This window comes from Haliotis rufescens, unplaced genomic scaffold (genome assembly GCF_023055435.1).
Source record: "Haliotis rufescens isolate VD_foot unplaced genomic scaffold, xgHalRufe1.0.p SCAF_8, whole genome shotgun sequence".
Lineage (NCBI taxonomy): Eukaryota > Metazoa > Mollusca > Gastropoda > Lepetellida > Haliotidae > Haliotis > Haliotis rufescens.
The window spans coordinates 30,027,470-30,043,433 of NW_025964372.1; the positions used below are offsets into that span (position 1 = coordinate 30,027,470).

General features: G+C 44.1%; 1 protein-coding gene across 1 annotated transcript; it reads right to left on the reverse strand.

Annotated features, from left to right (window-relative positions):
- Positions 1-554: 554 nt before the first annotated feature.
- Positions 555-15,494, reverse strand: LOC124145549 (flavin-containing monooxygenase 5-like). Its single transcript, XM_046515367.2, has 5 exons — positions 15,156-15,494; positions 8,375-8,743; positions 7,057-7,611; positions 4,186-4,351; positions 555-2,659 (listed from the first exon to the last, which is right to left on the reverse strand). The coding sequence occupies exons 1-5, from the start codon at positions 15,405-15,407 to the stop codon at positions 2,397-2,399; spliced, it is 1,605 nt and encodes a 534-aa protein (XP_046371323.2). The 5' UTR covers positions 15,408-15,494; the 3' UTR covers positions 555-2,396.
- Positions 15,495-15,964: the final 470 nt, after the last annotated feature.

Consider the following 15,964-nt stretch of genomic DNA (forward strand, 5'->3'; position numbering starts at 1 on the left):
TGTTTTTGCGTAGTTATCCTATGTTTACATTGGTTGTACGGCTCCACGTGCTGTCATCGAAGCGCAACGGAGAGCTAGCGACACGGTCACTTTGATGCATAAATATATATTGTCATGCAACTCACTGTCGCAGTTGTAGTAGCATATCTATATAGTTATGCAAAACAATATGTAAAGCGCCCCCCAATACTTGCATTAGTCCGTTCTATACTGATTTCTGAAAAAGCGCGTTTGTTTACAAACAAGAGAAAAGTCCGGTCACGTGATATGCAAATTAGCCTGTGGCAGTGGTGTTATGCTGAGTCACCACTGCGACGGAGTGTGCGTCGCCTCCTCTGTGGGACGAGGTGAAATGGGGTTAACGTCGCGTCCAAAATGATTGCACTTATATAGCGACGTGCGTGCACGTGTGTGTGGCTGCTTGCACTAGTCCGGACTTATGCCGATTTTATAGTGTTAGCCCACTGAGATACCATGCCGCAGTTTAACATGAATACCTCACTCAGACACAGTATACTGACTCCGAGCCGACCAGTCCTTGTTTAGACCCATAATGCCGTGCGCCAGACAGGGTAACAAGTACCATCTTTTAGTATGACGCGGCCGGGGATCGAACCCCGGACCTTCCGCTCCCCTGGCGGACGCTCTACCACTAGACCACAGAGGCGGTCTGTTATTAAACAGTCAGTGAAAGGATTCCAATGCGTCAACATTCTATATCGCTATTTTCAGTGGTCTCACAAGCTTCGTGTAAAATCACGTGGATTGTTCTATTAAGGTTATCAACCGTTGCACATCCAACGGCAATGAATCGGCACCCAGAGGGTTAAAGCTTGCCAAATTCGGGCAATTTGACGTTCAGTCAACTAGCTTCTCAGGAACCATGCCTGTTCTGTACGAAATGTGTTCACGGATGTGCTTTGTAATACTAAAAATATGATAAAAATAAAATACAGCTATCAACATTGTTGGTTTCAAGGGTTCGGCGTTCCCATACTTTTGTGAATTAGTATACATAATCTTATACTATTATAGGCTCCTCAAAATGAAAAAAAGATGTCATTAACTAAAGTCACGTCCGGAAACCATGGTAACAGATCAATCACCATGACCTGGCGTCAGTTTCCAATCTGCGTCAGTGTAGTTTGTGCACGTTACGGTCAGGTGGCACCACAGGCTATTTGTTAGTGTTATGGTTAGCTAGGGTGTGGAATGTTGGCGATTGGCAACCATACTGGTAATAATAAAAGACGTACAAAACAACAAATACAACAATTAGCGTAGATACATTGTGCTAGCCTCAATACACTCGGTGGATGCTCAAACATTTTTACCCTGGTTAATGGATCAGTGTGCACAAGATTTTCATTCTCAGCTCCCTGGGGAGTATACAACCCCAGCTGCCTTGTCAGGCGCTTGAAGGTTAACGGTCACATTACCATCTCATCATACCGGGGCACCCATTTTACTGCTGGATGAATAGAGTCATATTTTCAATAACGTCACCTGGCTAAGGAGATGCGTGCTTCAGTGTGGGGCAGGACCGAGGCCCTGGAAACTGGCAGGAGTCAAGCTGCCGAAACGCGGTCACCCACCCAACTATTCTCCGCCACCGACGTTGCTTAACCTCACTGATTTGGGAGGGCTAATTTATCTTGGAGTTTGTCTGATCCAGAATCGATTATTTCCAGGCCATCCATTCATTGTGATTTAAGTCGATCGTGACCTTGAGTGAAATGTATAATGTGTCCAAGGTATATTGAGTTACGAAGTCTGTATTTGCTTAATTACTCCCTCGGGTTTTCAAATGTATTCAATTAATGCAATTTCTGTCTCAGAAATGTCATTTTTCGATTGGAAAAGTGTGTGTACCACATTATGAATGCATTATGATGATCTAGATACATAAATATTTGTAATTATGTTTACACTCCGGCAACTGTAAGTGGGATGGGTGGGTTTAGTGAAGGAGCAAGTCTGAATTGTTAAACCGCGCATTGTGCGCTTGGATCTATATTGTATTACCATCTCCATCTGGCTTCAGGCACAAAACTAAACTTGGACCTGACACGTATAAACACTGATTTGGACGACGCAGTTAAACAACATTCGCCAACTCACTGCTCTGAGAAGCTTCATTACCTCGCTGACTCGGTTGATGCATGTCATCGTATCCCAAATACGTGGATCGCTGCTCATGATGTCAATGACTGGATTGTCTGGTCCAGTTTCGATTATTTACAGACCGCCGCCATATGGCTGGAATATTGCTGCGTTAAACAACAAACAAACAAACAAACACAAGAAGCTTCATTATCCCTAAAAAAAGTGCAATTGCTACGGCAGCATATAACATTTAAAGCATCACCTTCAACAGAAAGAAACGTAATTCCTAACTACAGCAACAAAACCTTCACCAGAAACGCCAACAGCACGACGTAGAAACAAATCAATGCGGCGGATGTCCAGTAGGTGCCGCTGACAAGCCCAACCGGAAGTGGCCTCGTTTGGAATGGCTTCCTAACTCGATCCATTGTCTTCTCACAGGCTTCCTTGGCCCCCGCCCATTTGCCCGGCCCCTGAAGGCGATACTGGAAGGGGGTGCACGGGCCGAAGAAACACCTCACAGCGAACCCCGGGTCGGTTAGTAGGTACCGCCCTGGAAACGAATTGATCAAAACGGACAAAGATTACTACACGTGTCGGTGTCACTCTACTTACGAAACGAGGGTATTTCATTGAAATAGTTAAAAGCGGGGTTGTAAAAACGCCCCACGAAGCACACTTGTAAAATGATTTCACGCGCCGTATGGCATTAGTGACGTCATAGTTACTTTTTTAATTGTTAACGTCATATGATGCTAACATACTAACAGTGCGCTTTTTTACAGTTATTACGTGAAGATCCAGGGTAGAATAGGTCTTCAGCAACCCATGCTTGCCGTAAAAGGCGACTGTGCTTGTCGTAAGAGGCGACTAACAGGATCGGGTGGCCAGGCTCGCTGACTTGGTTGATGCATGTCATCTATCCCAATTGCGTGGATCGATGCTCATGTTGTCAGTCACTGGATTGTCTGGTCCAGACTCGGTTACTTACAGACCGCCGTCATATAGCTAAAATATTTCCGAGTGCGGCGATAAACAACAAACAAACAAACAAACAAACAATATATCACCGATAACGGTAAAAGCAAGATGACGTCACAATGCTTCATTTTTGAGAACCGTATCAAAAGGCGTCATGAGTTTTTGATGACAAATAACGTCATTTGAACAGTAGTGTTTCATGGTGTGTGTGTGAGTGTGTGTGTGTGTGTGTGCGCGTGTGCGTGCGTGTGCGCGTCTTAACCCCATAGCCCCTGGGCGGGTACATGGAAGGGAGGTCAGGATCGGTAACATGGCTGACTGCGTCTCATCGTACCCCGACGACATGGACCCTTGCTCATAATATTAACCATTGGCTTGCTGGGCCCCGACTCGTATACCTGCAGGTCACCGTACTCTAGCTACAATCTCATTAAAATCAGATCTGAGTTCTTGCTGCCGCTAAACCAAGATCTGAGGACTTCCCATTACGGGTCACGTCAGAACGACCTTTCGCGAATTTTAACCGACCAATGAAATGACTAACAGGAAGTTGACATCAGCCAATTAGAAAGCAACTTTCTGGAGCTTTACGGCACTCGTTTCAACCTGGCGACTTCCATTTCAGACCACGCTTGAAAAATATGTTGACAAAGTTCTCGATTACAATTTTGAAAACTGAAAAAACGAACATTCCAAAATGTCTGATATATGGTTGAGATTGTATAGCAGCGCTTCCCACGTACTGTGCAATGCCCCCTCCGTTCAAATGTTTATCCCGCGGAAGTGCGAGACAGACGATAATGTTGACGGAATCAGTCGTATGAGCCGTAACTGTCGTTCGAAAAACCCCGTGTTAACCTTTCCGAGGTTGCATGATTAGAAAACACATTCCGACTGTCACTTTCATGATCTGGTAAGCGACGCTTTGATTGGTCGGATGAAAGGCCGTTCTGACGTGACCCGTAATCGTATGTCCTCAGATTACTTAGCGATAGCGAGAACTAAGTTCTGATTTGAATGAGATTGACTCTAGCTATAGGTTGACGATTGTAGAATGCAGCGTAAAATAACAAACAAACAAAACATAGGACTACTTACACAGGTTAGGCTTGCATCCAACCAGGTTCCCTATCTGATCCATGAAGTCGACGAAGTCCACCTGGATGGTGTGTCGGGGGGAGTTGACGTAGCGCTGCGTCAACGCGGCCTGCTTCGCCCGGATGTTGCTCCACATCTTGTCTCTGGGTGGCAGCTTTATCAGGCCCTGTTGGGGGAACGAGTACACAGGGAAACTTGAACAGCGTCTTTTACAAGTTCTGACCATTCAAATCCACATAAACCGCCGGGCAAAAGAAAGTATACTCATTTTATTTGACCAAAACATTACGGGGCGGTCGCGTAGCATAGTGTAAAAGCGTTCGCTCGTCAACCTAAGATCCGGGTTCGATTCCCGACATGGGTGCTATGTGTGAAGCCCATTTCTGGTGTCCCCCGCCGTGCTATTGATGGAATCCTGCTAAAAGCGGCGTAAAACTATACTCACTCACTCACTCACATAGAAATTACACACGTTATTAAAACATTACGAGGTTGAAAACTCACCGAAATACTACAAATTTGAGGTACAAAACACAACTATATGATACCCGTATTAGATACATCACCATCGACAAATCATCTCATTTTTGCTTCATTTTCAGCCACCAAAAATTTGGTGTATAATTTTATTTGCCTGAAAGTTACGTCCGACACAACGTAACAATATTCTGTTGAAACATCGACTGACAGGGATATATTATAGATAACAGGTATAAAAAGCTTCCCCGAATACAAAGTGTATTATTTCTCCATTTTATAAGTTATAAAAATCAAATGAAGATATATAATAAATAGGATAATCGAGAATGTATAAAAATATGCTTCAGTCATCTGCCAATTATCAGACAAGTGGGGCTTCATACGATAGGAACCCGTGAAGATCCGGGGTAGAATAGGTCTTCCGCAACCCATGCTTGCCGTAAAAGGAGACTATGCTTGTCGTAGGACGCGACTAAAGGGATCGGGTGGTCAGACTCGCTGACTTGGTTGATGCATGTCATCGTTTACCAGTTGCTTGGATCAATGCTCATGATGTCAATCACTGGATTGTCTGGTCCAGACTCGATTATTTACAGACCGCGGTCATATAGCTGGAATATTGCTGAGTGTGGCGTTAAACAACAAACAACAACAACAACAACAATTCAAACGATATGTAGCCATTTTCATGACAACAACAACAACGTGTCCAGCTCTTGTCGTGTAACTGATGCCGCAAGGCTAAGGCTTGCTGTCTAAAGTTTTCCAGATTCCCCTGACCGGGATATAAAGTGGAAAAATGCAAAAGACAAGACAAGCTTATCCAAGGACAACCTATTAAGATAACGACATTCCTGGACCAAATTCCAGGCTCACTTGTTTGGCTCAGATCTGGTTCGCAGCTGAAGCTGAAAAATATATTATTTCGATACAAAACCCAAGCGTCCAGAGATATGTTTGCACAATGGCGACCGCCTCCGTGGTCTAGTGGTAGAGCGTCCGCCCGGAGAGCGGAAGGTTGGGGTTCGATCCCCGGTCGCGTCATACCAAAAGATGTTAAAAGATGGTACTTGTTGTTACCCTGTCTGGTGCTCAGCATTAAGGGGCTAAAACAAGGACTGGTCGGCTCGGAGTTTGTATACTGTGTCTGAGTGGGGTATTCATGTTAAACTGCGGCATGGTATCTCAGTGCTGTATAAATCGACATCAGTCCTTGTCTTTCTGAACTGTACTGAAAGTACACGGTGGAGGATCTGACTGATGGCTATAGTTAACCTGAAGCCATTTACCGCTTTAGTGAGCATGGGTATGGTACTGACAGGCGTGGATCATACATAATCCAGCCGGGGTTTTCATCCTCCCGAGGGGGCGGTCGGGTAGCCTAGTGGTTAAAGCGTTCGCTCGTCACGCCGAAGACCCGGGTTCGATTCCCGACATGGGTACAATGTGTGAAGCCCATTTTCTGGTGTCCCCCGCCGTGATATTGCTGGAATATTGCTAAAAGCGGCGTAAAACCATACTCACTCACTCACTCATCCTCCCGAGGCAAGGGAGTTAACTGACTATAAAAGTCCAGTTTCCACCCTTGCCAAACTAGGCTGGTATTATGGTCATTTATGGAGTTACATTTTGGCTGGACTGACAAGTCTATGCATACCGACGATGTGGATCGTTGCTCGCAATATCGATCACTGGATTCTCTGGTTTAGATTCGGTTCTTCACAGGTCGCTGTCATGCAGCTGGAATATTGCTGTGTGTGGCGTTACACAACAAACAAACAAATAAACAGAAACATTCATAATCAGGGCGAACCGGGCGCCGTCGCCATCAGCCTGGCTCCCTGAATATGCTACACCGACACCGAACTGCCGGGAATCATACACAGCCTCATTTCAATTGTTGGCCAAGATATATAACAAATCATTTGGGGACATTTGTTAAAAAATAACAATTAATTGACTAATTTTGGCAAAACAAATGCATATTATTTCTAAGCATTATTTTAAATGCACCCCACCCTCCTTTTTGTTAGAAGCCAGACACGCGTCTTTTAAAAAAAGCTGTATCCCCGCTGATGTATAAGTTTGGCCCGACCACTAAAATATCATTTGAAAACAGGGGCGGTCGGGTAGCCTAGTGGGTAAAGCGTCCTCTCGTCACCCTGAAGACCCGGGTTCGATTTCCGACATGGGTACAATGTGTGAAGCCCATTTCTGGTGTCCCCCGCCGTGATATTGCTGGAATATTGCTAAAAGCGGCCTAAAACCATACTCATTCACTCATTTGAAAACAAACTCAATGCACACTGCTTTTCTCCTGTACTTACTTCTAAAACAAACCCCTTAACCCATACCCGTACTGTGAAAAATTACCAAATATATAATGTTTACCTTGAAGACTCTTGTTGCTAGGCGACACTGCAGTTCTGATATTGGCATTACGGCACCCAATGGTTGAATGCAGCCAATGATGGCCAGGGTATGGATCTTTCGATCAGGTGGGAACATATACTGGTACAGATCAACCTTATTGTTCTTGACGTCAACCACAGACTTGTCAATGAAGGGAAACCCAAATTTGTAACCCGTTGCCAGGACGACAAGGTCAATATTGTTCTCACAGGTCCCATCCGTGAACTCGACTCCTGTTTTCGTGAGTTTCCTAATGTCGCCTTTGATGACGATTCTTCCGGTGGATATGTTCATTGGGAGATCGCTGCTCATGTTAGGGTGTTGAGCATTAAACCTGTGTGTGGGCTGGAGGCAATACAGCTTGTGGTCGTACATCTTGTTCAGTTCATCTTCCACCAGTCCGGTCGATATTGAGGCTGGGAGGGTCCGGTCCAGCCAGTTGTACATCCGGGTGGTTCTGGCGATGTCAAACGGAAGTCCGTTGTCCATGTTTCTCGGGATAAGCCATGTGCCCCGACGGGTGCTTATAAAAGTCTGAAACATAACATCAATATCCGAATATAGGTATATACACAGAGGACGGGAGGGGATGGTGGAAGAGGGGGGGGGGGGGGGGGGGGGGGGAGTAAAAGGCATATTGGTAAATCTAATATGCATATAATTATATTGATTCTAAATTCGGTTTTGCAGCAAATGCTCTGTGTTGATGTTGGTCAATGGTCGGAGGGGAAGAATACCTTATATCATCTATCATAAACAGACGCCAATAGACACAGGGTCTCAAATAGGCTTCGGGTCCAAAACAATTCGGAAGGACAATAAAACCTGAACTACATTTGAAATAATTCATATAATAAATAACTTGTTTTTTCTTAGATAGTTAAAGTCTTAGAGACGCAGGGTTGACATGAAAGAAAAAAAACGTCAACAAAGTTGCTGCGAATTTTATCGAAAGAAAATGCTTTTCAGAAATTATGTTTTTGCTGAAAAAAAATAAATTGTCCGCCACTAAAATTTGATTCTTGCAATGTGTTTTCTTTAAAAATAATTCAAGCTCATATTTGTAAATAAAACATATATTTTTGTAGCTGTAGCCACAGTAGTTATCTTATTCAAATATACGTAAGTACAATAACACCCCGTAAGTCGTCGGGAAAGCATGACTACTTAATCCGAAAAATTGTTATTCCGGACAGTTTCACTTAAACAGTGCCGTCCTGAGTAACGGGGTTTCACTTTATAGCGATAATAAAACTATTTTGTAATAACATTGTTTTGTAATACTAAAAATACTCACCTTCTTGGCCACACGAGACAAATCATTTGCTGTGTCCACGCCCGAGTTTCCGATTCCGATGACCAATGCTTTCTTGTCCTCCCAACCGACGGCATGCTTGAAGTCTTGTGAATGCATCATTTTACCTTCGTATAACTCCTGCCCGGGGATCTCTGGCACGTTCTTCGTTGCATGATGCCCTGTACACACCAAAACCCCGTCAAACTGCACGTGCTCTTCACTTCCGGTTTTATGATCTCGTATTTTCACGTCCCATTTTCCAGTTGTCTCGAAATTGTCTGCTGGCTTGACAAGCACAGCCTCCCTGTTGTATTGTATGTGTTTGTCGAGGCCGAAGTGCTTCTTGTAGTTCCTCAGATATTCCAGAACCTGCAAAAGGGTAGATTTTGGTTAGAGAGGGACTACGTTCAACGGCCTGTGAACATTTCCTGTCCAGGTTCGGACGTTGTAATTAGTTTGTTTGTTTGTTTGTTGTTTAACGCCGCACTCAGTAATATTCCACCTATATGACGGCGGTCTGTGAATAATCGAGTCTGGACCAGACAATCCAGTGATTGACATCATGAGCATCGATCCACGCACTTGGGGTACGATGGCATCAACCAAGTCAGCGAGCCTGACCACCCGATCCCGTTAGTCGCCTCTTACGACAAGCATAGTCGCCTTTTACGGCAAGCATTGTCACCTTTTACGGCAAGCATGGGCTGCTGAAGACCTATTCTAAATGGATCTTCACGGGTCTGTAATTAGTGGGAGCAAGGGGCATATATATATTAACCCGGTATTTTGTTATTTGCTATCTGACAGAGTTAGTGTTTGTTAGTTTTTTGAGGCCGCTCTCGGCAATATTCTATTCTTGAATATTGCTGAGTGCGGCGTTAAACAACAAACAAACATTCTTCATATTGAAACGAAAGCCGTTATCATACAAGAATTTCATATTCATGGAAATTAAACGTGCTTGCCGTAATTTATATATGGACGCTAGGTGTTAGACGTCTCTGAAATAAATAGACGACCGGGCGTCTATTCATGGACTTACGGTATGTCTATCGGGTGTTTTTATTTACTCCGACATCGTGCTGTAACCAGTGTCCATGAGCTATCTCATGATTGCAGCGGCTTGTCGGCAATTGGGAGATATGTCGAGGTCAGTAACGAGAACAGGGCGTGTTGAATTACGCAAGTCATCGTGATGATAATAATAACGATATCGTAAAACCATTGAGTGTCTCACATACCTATATAAGTGGTGTCGTGAGGTGAGGTGATGAGGTTTAACGTCGCGTTCAAGATTTTGTGCACTTTTGTGGCGACGTGCATGGGCGCGTGGCTGCGTGTTCTAGTCCGGACTAAACCCGATTTTATAGTGCTAACCCACTGTGATATCATGCCGCAGTTTAACATGAATACCTTACTCAGACACAGTATACTGACTCCAAGCCGACCAGTCCTTGTTTTAGCCCCTTAATGCCGAGCGACAGGCAGGGTAACAACAAGTACCATCTTTTAACGTCTTTTTGTATGACGCGGCAAGGGGGGACGCTTTACCACTTTCTCACTCTTTGAATATAGATTCAGGAGCACCTCAATTCAATAAACTCGATCATAGCGAAAGAAAACCACCACAGAACACAAACATACCCTCAATAGTACACCCTTTCGGGTGCAGACGCCATGACGCTCAGAAACCATATGATATATAGTATATCCTCAAAATAGATTAACGCGGCTTTATTCTTTTGCATTCGGAACTCCCTGATTATATTCGTTTTCGAGATATAAATAGCAGATAATTTAATGCTTCGCTCACTCCTTCCGATAATGCATAAACATCAACGCTGATTGTCTGATTAGAAAGTTCACCCGGCGTGGCTCCTTTGGAGGTATCCTCAGATCGTCACGCGGTATAGTAAAAGAATTAAAGATCCGAAAGTTTAAACTTATCTTATCTCACACAATGCTTTTCTCATTTTTCTTTCGACCCTAAGCGGAACCGTGCCTAAACAAAGGTTTCGAGCTTGTAAAAACAAATTCACCGAACACCCTGTCACGGAGCTGTGTAATAATGAAAACGCGGTAATAGGTTCTACTACACCAAATCAGAACCAGTATGGACAGTGCGGTTTTCTAAGGGAGCCTTCAGTGCAGATCGAGAGATATCTGCAGGCTGTGATTGGGGGATATTCTGTAAGATTTTTATGTCTTTCAAATGTACATCCATCCAGATATAAAAACTGACCATGTTTTTCTATATTTAGTACTGTCTTTTTCAACATAATGACTTATGCTGAATGTGACCACAGCTATTTTCAAGGAGGTGACATTTGGTGCGAAACTGGGGGTGGTGCGTTTAGCTTCCTGTACTCGGAAAAGGAGCTGGCTAAGCTGGCCATTTTTTATTTTTTGATTGCTGCTCTAAGGCCAAACTGTGCACACACGTACAGGTAATAGCTGTTGAATGCTTAGTTATATTTAACAAAAATATAACGTTACTATAGAAGTCTGTAGGTTGTGTGTAACCTAATAGGTTCACGGGTTTATTAATAACAGTTAATTTACCTATAGATGATAATAAAGGATCAGATAAACACAATCAGCGCTAACAAGGATAATTGATTAATTACATCAGCGCAAATATATAACCGGTTTAGCATTCGTGACCAACTCGTGTTATTCCGGGACAAGCCGAATAGCGACTCGTGCCCCTCTCATGGCAATTTTTGCGACCGGGTTCCGTCTTAGCGCAAACGGGCATACCTACAACCATTGTCAACTCGTTGGTAATGGTTAACATATATTTTCACATATACTATATATAGTTCAGATGCAATTTATAGCACATCGGGACATGCGGAATTATACAGTATGATTGAACACATTTAACTGTGCCTTGGGTATATTTTAAGATGCAAGACAGATGTAAAATCAAAAATTATTTCTGAGGGATTCTTTGACGAAGAACTTGAAATCATACGTGCATTCTGATTGGTTTGTCGTATTTTCGCACAAAACATTCATCGATAGGGGGACGAGTCTTCTTGCAGGTTACAGAAAGGGGCGAGTGGTGACGGATGCCGGTTTAGCTGAGCAACTGTATCGCAGTAAAACACATAGAAAAGCTGAAAGAACACCTTGACAAGATACCGACCAGATGCTTAGACAGCCAATTAAGTCGGCTTTTAACAATTAACACCTGAGTCAATTAACTCAACACTCGAATGAGTGAATGACCTCGGTTGGGTTAAATAACGGGAAATAAACATAGAAGGCCTATCCCTAAAATAAGACACCGAGACTACAAAAATAGACGAGTGCATCTGAAAATCATACAAGTCAGAACGACTAAAAAATACTAAATTCCCAAATAGCTAGACAATAATGGTTATCAACAGATTAATAGAAAAAACCCTGAGTATTACAAACCCTAGTAACTAAGTTTAGTTCAGTTTAGCCAGATCGAACCATGTCCCCAAAACATTTACTGACCATTTAACGCCCCGGTGACACACATAGCATCATCGTGACCACATCCCATCAATCTGGGTCATGCACTTTTTTTCGGATCGACCTTCACGCGCTGAACACGTGACTTAGCGGATGTGGCTACAAATCAGGATAAAGCTTCTGGATCCTTTCGCCGGCTACGCTTTGTCTCCTCGCTGTGTGTAAGCTGATGAAGGTACTGGTGGCCTAGCGACTTCGGCTCTTGAATTGGATGGTGACATTGCGACCTTGGCTCCTAAACGTTTGTTCCCCTGTTCTTCTGTGGATGAGATCTCCTGCACCTAGACACTACTATTCGTCGAACACTAATCCCTAGTCTCCACTATTCTCTCGGTGACGGGGCTCTCACCTCAGTCTTGGATCACGCATCTTCTCCTGAAGAAGCCTGCATTCGAGGTGCTGTTGGTCTTATCCAGGACATGGTGACAGCCATTTTGGACCTTCTAGCCCATCACACGGGGTCAGCTACTACCCTAAGACGGCGCGGTGTGCTTCAACACTGCTCATGGGATGATCCTTTAAAAATCACCTTTATTAACTGATGTGGTCAACCCCTTCCCTTTTTGCTTGGCACATCCAAGACATCGTGCAGGAAGTTCAACGTGACACTTCCCTCCAAGTTACAGTGTATCTGCGCTGCTTACAAAGAAACCAGCTTTACGAGCAACAGAAGGATCGTAAACGACCTGCCTTCACTCCTACTCAGTGAGACCTCTAGGAGGTTCTTAGTAGCAAATCCAGTTCCTTTAGCAGCTGGGGACGTGGTCGCCAAGGACAACGTGGTGGCAGATCAAGCGGACGTACCGTTTCTCACTCCGGACCTAAATGTAGTGGTAAATCTCCCAGAACAGGAGATACGACCTCCAAGTGGCTCGTTTCTTCTTCAGAAGAACAGGACTCTTCTGCCTCCAGCTGTTCCTGTGGTCCCATCACCTGGCGGCAGAAGATCGGGTCTATTCGCAAATAAGTTGTCCATTCTGGACGATCCGTTTGTTCTGCGTCTTTTCTCCCGTTATCATCTACCCTTCATTGCGACGCCTCCTACGTTGTACAAGCCACTCCAACGCCTACATCCAGAGAAGTAGCTTCCGGTTCTCACAGATGCAATAGGTACGTTACTGGCCAAGAACACCATAGGTTTCTACTCTCCGATATTCCTGGTCCCATTGAAAGACAGCCTTCACATCCGGCTCATTTTCAATAAGTTATAACTAGTGACACCTCCACACTTCCAGATAATGTCAATCGGGTTACTACATATGATTCTTCGCCCCGACGACTTCTAGATCTACAGGACGCGCATTTACTGGTCCCCATCAGGTTCATTCTTCTCTTTAATGGAAGGTGCTGGAATTACTTCGATCCAGTGGATTTGCCAGTTATTTCATATATTGTTTCATTATTTTCACCTTTTATTCCTCCATAAAGAAGAGTACAAAAAAAGCAGAAAATAATAGATGAACATTTAAGAGAACAACATATTATTTTGCATTAAATATGCAGAATGGTTATGCCGATATATTGAGCCAGAGTTAGTTGAACACCATTTTAAACATTGGCTTGACATATTTTACACACACTCTTGCAAAGTCATTAGCATCTTTATCACATTGTCTGTAGCAGTTCTGCACGACAACAGGCATACAGTGAGCTTTGTTGAGTCCATACCATGCAAGTAGCAGCTTAAGTCAACATCATCGATATTGATCAACTCCAACGCTTACGCCTATCCTCCAAGCTGTGTGCTACCTCAGGTCCTGCATCTTTCCGAGGCAAGAGAGTTAACTGACTATAAAAGTCCAGTTTCCACCCTTGCCGAACTAAGCTGGTATTATGGAGTTACATTTTGGCTGGACTAACGAGTCTATGCATAGTCCAATCAAAATCGCGCACCGAAATCGAAATCCGGTTCGTAAACTGTCGTGCAGATTTCGGTCGATTGCAGGTCGTCATGTTAGCTGTTAAGTGTTATAACCTATCTATATATCTTGCAGCGAAGAATTCCGTCAATGCAACTACCAAGGATGCAAAGGTCTCTATGGTTGCTGGGGGCACGGATGGCCCAGTCGTCTAAAGCGTCGCGATTCGCTGTGCAGAGCTGCGTCCCTTGGGCGCACCAGAAACCTATGATTGTGGGTTCCAATCCCGATTCGCCCCGGTTATGTTTCTAGGTTTGTCAGCACCATACCCGTACTCGTGGGTTTCACCAAAGTGGTAAACGTCTGAGACCTGCATCACTTCGGGCTTTCCTCCTACATGAAGCTGACACGCCGTGATATAACTGGAATACTGTTAAAAGTGGTGTTAAACCAAACTCACTCACTCACTCCAACCGTGGGATAAATGCATTGTGTGAGTAAGGATAAGTTTTAAAATTTGTAAATTTTACAATAAATTGTATATTTATAACACTTATCCTATCTCACACGTTATATGCACACCCGTCTAGCCCCGATATCTCAATTCCTCTAGCCTATTAGCTCGAGAAAGAGAACGAGCTGGTTGGGGAAATCAGGTTTTCAGGGCATGTAATTTAAAAAAACGTGCATGACCCAGATTGATGGGAGGTAATTTGGGGGTTAATGTCAAGTTTATCTCTTTTATCCCTTTTGAACTGTTCCCTAACAAAGCGTATGGTTATTGACTGCGTCATAAAACAGCATTCAGTTGATAATCAATGCTCTAAACTGGTGGCCCGTGAAGATCCGGGGTAGAATAGGTCTCCAGCAACTCATGCCTGACGTAAATGGCGACCAGGCTTGTCGTAAGAGGCAACTATCGGGATCGGGTGGCCAGGTTCACTGACTTGGTTGATGCATGTCATCGTATCCTTGGGGGCACGGGTGGCCCAGTCGTCTAAGGCGCCGCGATTAGCTGTGCAGAGTTGCGTCCCTTGGGCACGCCAGAAACCTATGATTGTGGGTTCCAATCCCGGTTCGCCCCAATTATCTTTCTAGGTTTGTCAGCACCATACCCGTGCTCGTGGATTTCACCGAAGTGGTAAACGTCTGAGACCTGCATCACTTCGGGCTTTCCTCCCACATTAAGCTGACACGCCGTGATAAAACTGGAATACTGTTAAAAGCGGCGTTAAACCCAACTCACTCACTCACTCATCGTATCCTTATTGAGTGGATCGATGCTTATGATGTCAATCACTGGATTGTCTGGTCCAGACTTGATCATTTACAGACCGCCGTCATATAGCTGGAATATTGCTGAGTGCGGCGTTAAACAACACACAAACAAAAGCTAAACTGGTTATAGCGCATACCTGAGAGTTGTGGGTAAAGTTTGGGTATTCATCTGGCATAGGGTAGTCACTGTAGGCCATCATTTCCTTGCTGGTGTTGATGATGGTGCTCTTCATGACTGTCCCTTGGTCATCGCGGACCTTCTCCTGGTAATTCCACAAGCCTCCTTCATCGTCTGTGCGCTCCAGACACACAGGGTTCAGACCTTCATCCAGGCAACATTTAATCGCCGTCAGACCACTGGCACCGCAGCCGATCACCAAAATCTTCATTTTCACGATTTATGCTCACGACCGATCACCAGAAGCACAAATCTGCTTATGATTTCGCTATCTGCATATGACCGGGATCTTCAAGCGCTGTAATCACTGATGACTGGGGTAAGTTACAAAGATTTGTACAGACATGTCTACCTATTTTTAGACTTTCAAGTATGTCATCTCAAACCCTGCATTTTGTACAAACGTGAGATCTTTTGCTTGAAATTTATTCAGCAATATTCCAGCCATATGTAGGCAGTCTGTAAATAATATAGACTGGACTAGACCATCTTCCCTTTAAAAGTCCATTTTCCACCCATTGCCGAACTATGCTTGAATTCCTGGGCTCGATCGTAGCGCCACCAGTGGCTATTACGAGTTATGTCCTTTCTATGCCTTTCCTATTGACCAATCAGATTCAAACTCTCGTATCACTTGCATTTGCTTCAAACTAAACGGTGGCGCCCAGTCAAGACGATCTGATCGATAATCAAGATCTATATTGTGATAAAACGAGTCTTACATCGCGAAGTGCATCAAATCACGTGAGCGCCTTGATTAAAAACATA

Excerpts from the sequence above, each read along its gene's own strand:
- LOC124145549 (XM_046515367.2), bottom strand. The coding sequence starts at position 15,407 with ATGAAGATTTTGGTGATCGGCTGCGGTGCCAGTGGTCTGACGGCGATT. Across the intron at positions 4,352-7,056 it reads TAGCAACAAGAGTCTTCAAG|GGCCTGATAAAGCTGCCACC; the intron begins GTAAACATTATA and ends TTCCCCCAACAG. Across the intron at positions 2,660-4,185 it reads TGGATGCAAGCCTAACCTGT|GGCGGTACCTACTAACCGAC; the intron begins GTAAGTAGTCCT and ends ATTCGTTTCCAG.